General features: G+C 59.9%; 1 protein-coding gene across 1 annotated transcript; it reads right to left on the bottom strand.

The window, feature by feature from the left end:
• Nucleotides 1-354: 354 nt before the first annotated feature.
• PMVK (phosphomevalonate kinase) lies at nucleotides 355-10783 on the bottom strand. The gene is made up of 5 exons (XM_036099925.2): nucleotides 10593-10783; nucleotides 9159-9222; nucleotides 6335-6487; nucleotides 4122-4251; nucleotides 355-3384 (listed from the first exon to the last, which is right to left on the bottom strand). The coding sequence occupies exons 1-5, from the start codon at nucleotides 10685-10687 to the stop codon at nucleotides 3248-3250; spliced, it is 579 nt and encodes a 192-aa protein (XP_035955818.1). The 5' UTR covers nucleotides 10688-10783; the 3' UTR covers nucleotides 355-3247.
• Nucleotides 10784-12612: the final 1829 nt, after the last annotated feature.

Genomic DNA, 12612 nt, shown 5'->3' with positions numbered 1-12612 from the left:
GCCTCCCCCTTGGCCGCGGGGGGCACGCGGTCCTGCACCACAAGCAGCCCCCCTGCCGCTGGGGTTCTGTAGATGTGCTCTGTCCGGCAGAGGATGTCCCACTCTGTTCCCTGCTCGATTTGATCAAAACTGAATGTGGGGTTTGTGTCAGACTAATCAGGGGACTGCAAATAAAATGCCATAGAGTTACCACCATCAGAATGGCTACAATCAGACTGAGCGTACCAAGTATCGATGAGGATGGGGAGGAACCGGTCGCGCTCGGCCCCGACGGCCACGTGGCACAGAGCCTGGAGACCACTTCGTAAACAAGTGCGTACCCCGCAGAAACGAAAGCACATGTCCACGCAAGAATCTGCACATGAACGTTCACAGTCGCTTTATTGGTCACGTCCGAACACGGGAAACAACCCACATGTTCATCAACAGGTGAACGGATCAGCTGCAGGATATTCATACCACGAACCGGCAACAAGAGAGAATAAACTACTGAAACCTACAATAATGTGGATGGATCTCAAAACAACTATGCTCAGTGAAAGAAATGAGACCAAAAAAAAGACATATACTGTATGATTCCTTTTTTTTTTTAAGATTTTATTTGGGGCACCTGGGTGGCTCAGTCGTTAAGCGTCTGCCTTCGGCTCAGGTCATGATCCCAGAGTCCTGGGATCGAGCCCCGCGTCGGGCTCCCTGCTCGGCGGGAAGCCTGCTTCTCCCTCTCCCACTCCCCCTGCTTGTGTTCCCTCTCTCGCTGTCTCTCTCTCTGTCAAATAAATAAATAAAATCTTTAAAAAAAAAAAAAAAAAAAGATTTTATTTATTTGACAGAGAGACACAGCGAGAGCAGGAACACAAGCAGGGGGAGTGGGAGAGGGAGAAGCAGGCCTCCCGCCGAGCAGGGAGCCCGACGCGGGGCTCGATCCCAGGGCCCGGGATCATGACCTGAGCCAAAGGCAGACGCTTAACGACTGAGCCACCCAGGCGCCCCTATAGCGTATGACTCCTTGATGTTCAATTACTGAAAAGGCAAACTGATCTATCGAGACAGAAAGCAGATCAGTGGTGGCCTGGGGACGAAGGTGACGGCTCTGGGTCCTCCGTGACTGTGACAACTGTTGTTGGTGTATACAGAGGTCAAAAATGATCAGACTGCACACTTTAATTATGCAGTTACTACATACCAATTATCTCGATAAAGCTGCTTAGAAATGGAACAGAATAAACGTTTAAGAGAACGTTACTGCTACAAGTCATTGTTAAGATAATAAGCGTGTGACACAAAAACTGCACAGCAGCGCCGTGACTCCGTAACCACAGTCAGCAAAGACCAGCAGGTGGGAGGATGCCTAGGAATAAAAGCAGCTAAAGCTCTCATCATCGCAGAGAGAATTGAAAGTTGGGGTTATTCTTGATTTTGATATTTAGACAAATATCAAATTTTTTTAAGTACAGAGGAACTTCAAATCCAGAAGCGGCTGCTTAGCCACGGGGGCCTCCCATTTTAGGAGGCGTCAGTGCCAACCTGCCAAAGGCGGGGATGGACCCGCTGGCCTTCCAAACCTCCCCGGAGCCCGGAGCCAGGACCCCAGCGCTCCCGGGACGGGGACGTGTCAGGCCCGCCAGCCCCACCTCCCCTTCCCTGCTCCGTCCCTGCCCCCTTGATGTCAGACTTAAGTATCCCTCGGTGATCACCCAGCAACCCCACTGCTGGACACGTGTCTGCAGGAAAGGAAAGCCCCACACCCAGGACACAGCTGCACCCCCACCTCACGGCAGCCGAGACATGGAGACAGCGAGATGTCCAGACGGATGAACAGAGAAGAAAACGTGGTTTACACGCTTGCACGACAATGATGTGCAGTGAAGGGGCTGCCAACTAACCCTCCTTGTGCTGATCTCACAACACATACGCGCATCCAATCGCCGTACACGGTGTGTGTGGATCCCACGCCGCCAAGCGGGGAGGAAGAACCATGAGCGAGCCCTCCCTCGGCTCACACCCGCCCTGAGCTCTGAATCTCATGTGCGGGCAGGGACGGCCGCCCTCCGGGCCGAGGAGGGACCCGCATCCCTGACCCTGGAGGACATGCGCCAGGGAGGATGGAGACACACGGGCTTCCGGGCACACACGCTGGCCCCTTGCTGGCTCTGCCGTCCCGGGGCCCTCGGGTTGCTCCCGGTTCAGTGGGAAGGAGAACCCCCACGTCTGAGCGGCAAACAGCGACCCTGAAGACACAGGTCGTTACACTCTCACCGGGCTTGCGGCTGCTGAGCCCACACGTCAGCACTCCAAGCCCAGTCAGTCCTCTCTGAGCCATTCTTTTCTTCTTCATTAATCCGAAAAGTGCTTTTAGGGGCACCTGGGTGGCTCAGTCATTTAGCGTCTGCCTTCAGCTCAGGTCATGATCCCAGGGTCCTGGGATCGAGCCCCGCATCGGGCTCCCTGCTCGGCGGGAAGCCTGCCTCTCCCTCTCCCACTCCCCCTGCTTGTGCCATCTCTCTTTCGCTCACTCTCTCAAATAAGTAAATAAAATCTTTTAAAAATAATAAAATAAAGTAAAATGAAATGAAATGAAACAGGTCAAGTCCAAAACCCCATGTGGGCACGCTGAGGCTCGACGTGGTGACGTGGCCTCCCCAGGGCCACACAGCGGTTACGAGGAGCCCGTGGACCTCCGTCCCCCTGGGTACTTGCTGGTGGCACTTTCTGTGGCACCTGGAGCCTCTGGTGGGGCCATCCCAGAAGATGAGAACCTCAGACCCCAGTCCTGCCTCCCACGCAAACAGGCCCTTTCCCCGCGTGGCGCAAACCAGCCTCTGCAGGACGTGGCAGCCCAGGCGGGAGACAGCAGGGCCCACAGCCACCAGGGCAGCCCCCGGCCCTTCGGACCCACGCCGGCTGTGCTGGCGTCCGGGCAGTGAGAGCCGTCCAGCCGAGCGTGTGCTCCGAGACGGTTTATTAGTAACCACGCTGGGGAGCCCCGGGCTGCAGGCGCCCACACAGGGAAGCCGGGCTGCACAGGCCGATGGGCCAGCACCGTGGACGCCCCCCCCGCCCCTCCGTCTCCTCCTGAAGAGCTAGGGCGGTCTCTGCACAAAGAAACGAGGCCCCCAGGGGTGTCCTGACTTGTCTGCCAGCTGCCGACCCCCAGAAACCTAGGCCCTCCGTGTGCTCCCCGCCTCAGCCAGCGTCGGGACCACACGTCCAGCAGAGGCGAGGCGGCCGGTGCTCCTGGGACCTGGCGCTACAGTCTGGAGTGGACAAATGCCACCAGGTCCTCCAGCTGTTCCTCCAGGTGCTGCTCGTCCCCGTGGTTCTCAATGACCCAGTCGAAGGCCCCAAAGTTGTCTAGGCCGCATTCTGACTCAGCGTCGTCCACCCCTGTGCAAGAGGCACGGTGAGGTCAGGCCCCGGCCATGTGGGCGGACGCCGGGCGTGGAGGCCTGCGGGCCCCAGACGGAGCCGCCCCTCCCGGCCTCCCCTCTGCCACCGGAGAGCCACCCGCACCCACCCCACCACCAGCTGAGGCCCCCAGAGTGTCCACGGACTTTGCCCTGCACTGGCCACTGGCCACGGAGGGGGGATGGGTCTTCTGAAACCAGAGACGACCCAGCAGGGCAGGAGGCTGTCATTACGTGAAGCCTCCGATTCAGTCGTCTGGGGAGGCGTCTGCCGGGCAGGTTTACACACTGTAGAGTGCGATCGTGTGGACAAAGTGCCAGCAAAGGCCCGGCCGTGGTGGACACCAGGGCATGGCAGCAGTACGGAGGGGCACCCGCTGGGTCCCAGGACCTCGGGCACGAGACGAGCCACAGAGCAGGGCCCGGGCCTGCCCCCCAACAGACACGCTGTTCATCAAACACCTGGAAAGCAGAGGTGAAGGACCCAGCGGCAGGCCCCACTGGCCTAGAGAGGACAGCCCAGTAGGGGCACCAGGCCGAGGTCATGGGGACACCCTCCCCCACCCCACTCCAGTCTCTAATCTGGGGTCAGTCCTGAGCCCCAGGCCCCAGATCCCCTTCTGTAGCCCCTCACTCAGCCCCCCACAGCCTGCCAGGAAGAGAGCAGACCGGAGCGCGGGGCGGGGGGGCCGGGGACACACGCTGCACATGGCTCACCTGCAGTGAACACCCAGCCCCGCTGCTGTCGGCTCTGCTCCAAAGCCACCACACGCACCGTCCGCGTCACAGCCCCATAGGCCTCCCGAAACCACTGGATGTCTGACGCCCTCCGAGTGTCACTCACCAGCTGCAGGAAGAGCGCAGGCAGGTGACCAGCAGGACACAGGGCAGAGGCACAGGGCCCTGGGAGCGGTGGGAAGACCCGGGCCGCCTCCACACAAGCAGGTGCACGGGGTTGGGAGGGGCTAGCGAACCCAGACAGATGTCGCCCTTCCCCCGTGGTCACCCACTGCCCCCCATGCAGGCCGCCCTCCCGGTCGCCGCAGCCCGCGCTGCCCACACGGCTCTGCCGTGGACACGCCACGTTCTGGGGCCACTGCTGAGCTGAAGGAGAGGCCTCAGGCTTGGAGGTCGGATCAGCGGGTCCAACACACTTGTTTTACAGATGAACAGACTGAGGCCAGAAACAAAGATGCCCTAACTGGGCCCTGCTCCCTAGTGCTTTCTAAAACCGAAGTCTGATTTTGTCAGGTCACTGCCCTAAACTTCTCAGAGGCCTCCCAACATTCTAAGAAAATCCAAAGCCTATGCCCAGCTTACAAGACCCTACACGATCTGGCACCTACTTCCATCATGTTTCCGCATTCCCTCTACCGCACCAGCTGGTCTCCTGTCCCCAGACACGCCAACCACGTCCTCCTCGGGGACGCACGCGGCCCCCTCTGCCCAGACAAGTGCAGGCCAGGCTCCCTCGCGGGCGACATCTCTACCCCAGTGTCCCTCGTACGGGAGGCTTCCTACCACCCTGGCTCCCTTCCTGCCCCCCCTGCCCCAGGCCAGACACGCCGTGTACCTTCCTCTAAGCAGTAAGGACCCTGAAATCGTCACCATCTATTAGGTTGTTCGTGGTGGGTGGCCGCCCTCCCGGAGTCCGCGGACCAGCGAATGAAGAGGCCGGCGGCTGTTGGTGACACTCACAAGTTCACTCCGCAACTTCCACACACGTGTCCCAGTGAACAGCTGTGCACGGGCGCTGGGCCGGCGCGGGGAGCAGCGCGGACCCGGTGCTCACGCCCTCGGAGCCCAGGCGCCAACCGGGCAGCTCCCGGCCCAGCAGAGCGCTCGGTGCTCGGCAGCGAGCGTCACCAGCTCAGCACCAGCGACACCGAACTCCACCACCCCCTGCAGCCGGCGCGGAGCCCGCCTCGTCCCCGCAGCCGAGCACCGTCTGAGCCCGTGCGGAAAGACCCGCGCCCCGGCCTCCACTTCCTCTCCTGGCCCTCGCAGAAGCCACGCCTCTCCTCCTCGGGTGGCTCGGGAGCCCCAGCCCCACTCTTCCAAGGCACCTGCGAGTCTCAGCCTCACCTCCTGCCACTTGCCCGCCCCCCCGGCCCCGCCGAATACCCACTTGGCTCAGTCCCTGGCCTCCTGCAGGCCCTGCTCCAATGCCAGGTCAGGGAAAGCCTCCTCAGAGCCCTGGCCTGCTCAGTTTTGCTCCTTAGGATCTATCCCCACCTGAGGCATTCTATGTTTGTTTGGGGCCTAACCCCCTCCAGCCCGTGTTATAATGTAAGTGCCCAGAGAGCAGGTACTTCATTGTATGTTTGCATTGATGTACCCCCCAGATCTTCGGGAGCCGGGCCAGGTACACGGAGAGAATACCGGCTGCCAGAACGAGGAGGTCAGAAAGGGGTGAGGTGCTTGCTATGGGAGCACCGGACAAGAGGCATCACTTAAGGCTTGGGTATCAGGGAAGGCTTCCTGGTGGAGGGGGCATGGCAGTCGGGCTAGAGTGAACCCAGTGAAGAGGGAAAGAAGGGGCTTCTCCAACAGGCAGAACACCCACGAAGGCCCTGACTCCAGAAGAGCTTGACTTAAGGAACGGAGAGAAGGCCGATGCAGCCACAGCGTAAGGAGCAGGGAGGCTAACCGGGCAGCAGGACCCGATCATTCAAGGCCTAGAAGTCTGCGTTACGATTTCAAGGTGGTTCAACAGAACGACAGACAAAGGTTCTCAACAGAGCAGTGACCTGTCTTGGGTTGTTCCTAGGCGGCCATTCTGGCTGCTGGGTGGTGAGGGGGCTGTAGGGGACGAGGACAGAAGCTAGGGCAGGAGCTAAGACTGTTGGTGACACTCGGCAGGAGGGGAAGCCAGTGAAGACACGGATGGAGAAGGCGAGTGTCCAAAGGCCGCCCCCGAGCCCACTCACCCAGACGGGCTGAGAGACGCCCTCCACGACCTTCCTGCAGAAGAAGCCTGGGTCGGCCTGGCGCTTCTCCTCCCCCCAGCGGATCATGTCCCTCCGATAGGCCTCCTTGTAGACGCTGGCGCCCAGGAGTCTCTGGAAGTCCAGGCCGTGCTCCTGCCCAAAGCACAGCGCCTGCACTAGCAGCCTCCGCCTCACCGCTCTCTCCTGAAACAGGGGAAAGGCCGTCCCCGCCCTCGCCCCCACCCCCCCACCCCTGCGGGGACGGTGCAAGGACGAGGAGGCTGCCACCTAGACTCGGAGGGCGCTAGAAATGAAGAAATCCCAAACAGCAGCAGCAGGAAGAAAAGCCCGGGGTAATCCAGAAATTGTTTCGGTTTATCTTTAAAATGTATGATGTGGTTTTTCTCTTTTGCAACAGCTTACCTCCACAACTACTTCTGGCTTACACTAATCCTGAAATTAGTCTGCATCCCTTGGGCACAGCCTTAGCCTTCAGCCAAAGGGAGAAACTTGCAAACAGCCGTGCCACGACCTCCCCAGCCCCTCGGCTCTGTCCGCCCCAGGCTTCCCGGTCTCCCTCCTCCCCCCACCCCCACGTTCCCAGCTCCGCCATCGGGCTCCAGGCACTCCCGGAGCAGGAGGGGCCGCTCGGACCATCCTGGCTCGCCTTCGCTTCCCCAGGGACACGGGGGACAGGAGGGGTCCTCCCAGGGGCCTCCGGGGCAGGAAGGGGTCTGAAACTTGTCACTCAGGGCAGCTTCCAGCTCCTCTGCTAACTCACTGCAGTAGACCTTCTCGGACTCGGTTTCTTCGTCTGCAAACTGAAGGGCCGCGGCCCCGCAGGTCAGTCACCTTCCTGTGCCCTGCTCCAAGGTGAGGCCAGCAGCCACCTCCTGCTGGGGACTCGCTCCCCGTGTACTCTTGAGCACCGGGGAACAGCGGCCACCAGAAGCCTTCTGTTCTGCTTTTCAATTATAGTTCCCTTCGTGACTTAAAAAAACAATGCACTAACATTCATTCTGGGTGGTTTTTGTTGTGTTTGTGTGGTTTTTTTTTTTAAGTAGGCTCCACACCCAACGTGGCGCTTGAACTCACAACCCCGAGATCAAGAGTTGCAGGCTCCACCCACTAAGCCAGAGAGGCACCTCGGATTTGTTTTCTAATGGGAGTGGGAGATGTAAGGGTAGGCTGGCCGATGGGTTACCTATTGAGGTTTTAAAAATGCAAACTCGGGGCACCTGGGTGGCTCAGTCGTTGGGCGTCTGCCTTCGGCTCAGGTCATGATCTCAGGGTCCTGGGATCGAGCCCCGCATTGGGCTCCCTGCTCCGCGGGAGGCCTGCTTCTCCCTCTCCCACTCCCCCTGCTTGCGTTCCCTCTCTCGCTGTGTCTCTCTCTGTCAAATAAATAAAATCTTTAAAAAAAAAAAAAAAGCAAACTCCTGGGGCACCTGGGTGGTGAAGCGTCTGCCTTTGGCTCAGGTCATGATCCCAGGGTCCCGCATCAGGCTCCCTGCTCAGCGGGAAGCCTGCTTCTCTCTCTCCCTCGGCACCCGCCTTGTGCTCACTCTCTCTCTCTATCTCAAATAAATAAAACTTTCTAAAACAATGCAAAACTCCTGCCCACACCCCCACCCCAACCCCCATGCCAGCCTGGCTCATAGGTCTGGACCAGGGGCTAATTTGGGAACTCTGGAAGTAGATCAGTGGTTTTCAAACTGCTCCTTGGAGCCCTGGGGTTCTCCGAAGTGCCCAGGTCCCAGTGGGTAGGCTGAGCCCCACCTCCTCCACCCTCTGCCCCCCTCCCCCTCCCCCCCATCAGAATTCCTCCTGGTCTGTCTGCTGGATACAAGGAACTTCTTCATCCAACTTCATTTGGAAAAGGTTCCCACTAAAAAAACTGTAAAACCCCTGCAACCTGTTCTCCCCAGGACCCGTCCCCCAGGCTGCCATCCTACAAATGGGTCTGTTTAGCTGGTGGGAGAAGATCAAATGGTACAGGAGGATACTGCCCATGAACAGGGGACTGATGCATGGGAAGAGGAAGACATTCATTTTGCGTGGCCCCGGAAGGCCAGACTCAGGCCACCTGACCAGGGGGCTGTGAGCACAGGTCCGTGGACGGAAGCACCCAGAAGTCAAGGGCAGAAATGTAAGCAACGAATGCTCCTCACAGTCTGGGAAGCTGGTCTCACCCTCAGGGCTCCCTGTCTGAACCAAGGCTTTGCCAAGGCTCTAAGAGGTCCCGTTTATTTTTTTATGATCCTCTTTTTTTTTTAATCCACATGGTTCAAAATTCACAAGATACGTATTTGTTTACAGCGAAAGATCGCTCTCCGCCACTGCCCCCCTTGCTGGAGGCAGCCAACGACTCAGTCCCCTACATGTCCTGCCCTGGCTCCTCACATCCAGCACCCCATAAATACCTGTTACACGGCTGAAAATAGAAGCAAATATATTTACGATTTTTCTCCATTTTTATACAAATGCAGCGCTCTCTGTGCCCGGTTTTACATCTTGCTTGACGCCCCAGGTGATTCAATGTCTAAGAGAGGAATTCCAGACCCTCACTAATAACCCAGCCTCAGAGCTGGCAACTCACTTCTCCGGCCCCTCCTGGACACGCTTTCCTGAACACACTCTGGGGAGGTGGCCGGAAGCTTAAGGTGAAAATGCCCCCAAACGGTCAAGCCACAAAAAATCGAGCACTGTCCACCACCCTGCCGACAGTGGTTGTAGGGACCCTGCTCGTGACAACCAGCACGGCAGCCGAGGCCCATACGCTGGCTCCTTCCGACCCCCCAGATGCCACAGAGCCACGACCTACCTGAGCGTACTGTTCCTTGAGTGGACTGGAGAGCCGGAGGACGGCACACACATCCGCGCCGAGTCTGCAGGACGGGGAGAGCCAGACCCAGTTAACCTAGTTTCCAGCCCCCTGACCAGTCCAGGGCATTGAGGTCCCCTCTCCTTTCTCCTTCCTCCTTTTTGTTTTTTCTGATAGACTCCATGGGGCTTGAACTCATGACCCTGAGATCAAGAGTCAGAGTCACATGCGCTCCTGACTGAGCCAACCAGAGTCGCATTTCTGCTACTCTATCTCTGTAACTTTGTCACATCTCCTCCTCCCTGACCCTAACTCCTCACCCATACAGCGGGGATAGCACTTTCTGTTCTGTCTCCTACAGGATTATTAGGAAACAGGAATGTGCAACAGTCCTGAAACTAACAAGTCAGACAAGTTAGGATGACACTGGCAATGTTCCCTGGATGAGGTTTCCGCTGGTTCTCCCACAGCCAGGGTATCTCGGTCTCCACGGATGTGGTTACCACAACCTAAATCACTCATTCATTCCCTTGTTCAGTGTACTCCATCGGCCATCCGTGGGGCGCTGTATTTTGATCCGGGTAACACACAGCTCCTGCCCTTGACACGGACTCTCTCCAACGCTGACCCAGTAAGACGGGCGCCCTTATGTCCACCGTTCAGAGGAGGAACCTGAGGGTGAGAACTGACCCACCCAAAGCAACACTGCGGAGTACTGAAGAGTATTGACGCCAACACGTGAATATGCAAATTAAGAGCCACCATTTCGCTGTCTTTGCTAGACCCAACAACTGTTCTAAGCTCTTCACATGCATTACTCCTGTAATCCTTACAAGCAGCCTAGTAGGATCCCCATTTCACAGATGACCAAAATGAGATGACAATGGGTAATCTGCAAGATCACAAACGAGCAGGTGGGGAGTCAGGCTGCGAACCCCAGGGGTGCGACTGCACAGACTGCTTCCGGCCACTATCTGACTCCTGTGTGGGGTGCAAGGAGAAATGCAGCTAAGGGAAAGGGGGTGGGTCCCTGGTGGGAGCCCGAGACGACCTCTGCCCGGGCCCCCCACGACCTCGTCCAGCCCCCCCCCCCGTCCCAGCAGAACTGTTCCCACCCACAGCACCTCGCTGACACAGAACACTGAGGCCAGGAGCTAGAGCAGAGGGGACGCACTCCTGGGAGCCAGACGAAAGCGTAATCTGAGTCCTGGATCTGGGGATCCCTCTGTGACTTCCACTACTGCCTAGTACCCCAACCCGGCGCCTAACGAAGGGGTCCTGGGGTTTGATGGGCTCCCGCCCTGCAGGCTCCAAGAAGCCCGGCCACCCGGCGGCCGCCTCCGCAGCTGTCACCTGCTCCGGGACGCCCGCGGACACCACCCCGAGCCCAGCCCTCGCGCCACCTGGCGGCCCTCCGCCCCGCCCCGCGGAGACCTGCTCCGCAGCGCCTCGGCCACGAAGTCCTTCCCGGACTTCCTCTTCCCGCTGACCAGCAGCACCAGGCGCGGGACGTCTCCCTGCGGAGCCATGCGGCCACCTCCCCGCCGCCGTCCAGGATGCCTCCCGTGCTGGGACGCGGGGCCGCGCCCGCGCAGCCGCAGAGAGGGCCGCCCGCGGACACGCCCCCTGCCGCCGCACGCCGACGGAAGGCGTGGCTCCGCCCGAACGACGCTCCCCTACGGGGCTCCCTTGGAACGGCCCGGCCCCGCCCAGAGCCTGACGTCACCCGGACACAACCATTCTCCTTCTAGGGGGTGACGTCTCGAAGTGCCCCGAGGTGAGCCTCACGTTGCGCTCCACACAACCCTGCAAACATTAGGGGGAAAGAGCAAACGAGATAACGCTGAACAGGTCTTCAAGGCTGCCTCCTCGTGCGCGCACTGAGGCGCACGTGCTAGAGCGACCCCGTCGGTGCCCCGCGGTGAACGTGGGTCCTTCCGGAGGGCCCAGCGGCGGGGGCGCCGGGGGCGTGCCTGTGACGTCACGCGGGGAGCGGCGCGCCGCGCGGATTTGCAGGCGCGGGAGCCGCCGAGGGCGGGTGCGGGGCCTGGCCGGGGTGGGAGGGAGCTGGCCCCGGCGCGCTGGCGTCGGTAGGGTGCGCTGAAGGGGCTGGGGAGCCAGCCCGGACCTGACCACCTCGTGTTACCCGGAGTCCGGCCCGCAGCCGGGCGATGCGGGGGTCTGTGCGCGGCCCGGAAGCCCGCAGCAGTGAGCGCCGTCGCGCTCGGCCAGGACTCGGGGGCCTGCGTGTCTGAGCTGCCCGCTACTGCGAGCCGCGAAGTCCGTCAGAGCGGAGAGGGGCGGCGCGGGCACCTGCTGCGGAGACCCGCAGACTCCCCGAGCAGCGGAGGCGGGGCACGGCCAGGTGCGGAAAGAACGGGCTTCTGGAAGGTCCTGTGTTTGGTTTGGTTTTGAAGCAACTCTGCAGTCACCGCATTCACCGTGCGCTCAGAAGGCTGCCCGCCGTGGGGCTTTGATCGGGCCCGGACGCTTCTCAGGACCTTCGGCGAGTCAGAGTTCGTCGTCGGTAACGCGCGTCCCACAGGGCTGCCCGTGCAGTAGGTGAGCTCTCCAGCGTCATCCAGACGTGGAGGGGCTCTTCGTTCTGAGCGCTCTGTGGTTTTAGGATGCAACACAGGGTCAGATTTTCCAGCACACCCTCAGTAAGCATTTATTCGGGACTCCAGGGAAAGCTCAAATCCCTCTTCCGTCACTAGAAAGGACTGCGACTCCCCCCCCCCCCAGTCCCTTCCTTCCCTTGACCCAAATCACACTCACGCCTCTCCCATCCCCGCTGTTACGAGCTCCCTCCCGGGAATTCCCAATGACGATCAGAAATATCCTAACCGCTTCTCAAGTTCCCCTCCTGCCTGCTGCCTCAAGTGACTCTCAGTGTCCCCCACTGCCCTCTCAAATGGAGGGCTTATCACCCCCCAGCCCTCATACCCCAGCACAGACTTCATGTCTGCAGTCTCCTTCCCATTTCGGCTTCCTGGCCTTTATCCCCCCGCCTCTTGGAAAACTCGGGCTCCTGCAAGGCTCCTAACCTACCTGGCTGGGCGGCCTTTTCCCTCGGCAGTGCTGACAGCCCGCAATCCCGAGACTTGCTCCCTTTCACTGCAGCTTGGCCACCGGCTCCCATCACCACTCTCCGAGGCCTCATTGCCTGCATGGTGACCCCTGACCTCAGATGGCCGGAGGGTTCCTCCTCCTCCGCAGACACCAGCTCCCACGGGACACCCTGGGCCTTGTCGCCACCCGAAGCCATTCAGCCTGCAGTCACCCACTCAGCCGCCCTGCTCTCCAAGGCCACTCGCTCATCTACTCCCCAGAGCCATGCTTCCCTCGCAGGGACACTGCTAGCCCTTGAAACTCTGTGCTCGGGGCACCTGGGTGGCTGAGTCATTAAGCGTTTGCCTTCGGCTCAGGTCATGATCCCAGGGTCCTGGGATCG

This window comes from Halichoerus grypus, chromosome 7, assembly GCF_964656455.1.
Source record: "Halichoerus grypus chromosome 7, mHalGry1.hap1.1, whole genome shotgun sequence".
Classification (NCBI taxonomy): Eukaryota; Metazoa; Chordata; class Mammalia; order Carnivora; family Phocidae; genus Halichoerus; species Halichoerus grypus.
Note: the sequence above shows the minus strand (reverse complement) of the source record. Positions and strands in the feature narration are given on the sequence as shown.

Excerpts from the sequence above, each read along its gene's own strand:
- PMVK (XM_036099925.2), bottom strand. The coding sequence starts at position 10,687 with ATGGCTCCGCAGGGAGACGTCCCGCGCCTGGTGCTGCTGGTCAGCGGG. Across the intron at positions 9,223-10,592 it reads GCCGAGGCGCTGCGGAGCAG|ACTCGGCGCGGATGTGTGTG; the intron begins GTCTCCGCGGGG and ends CCCGTCCTGCAG. Across the intron at positions 4,252-6,334 it reads GCGTCTCTCAGCCCGTCTGG|CTGGTGAGTGACACTCGGAG; the intron begins GTGAGTGGGCTC and ends CTCTTCCTGCAG.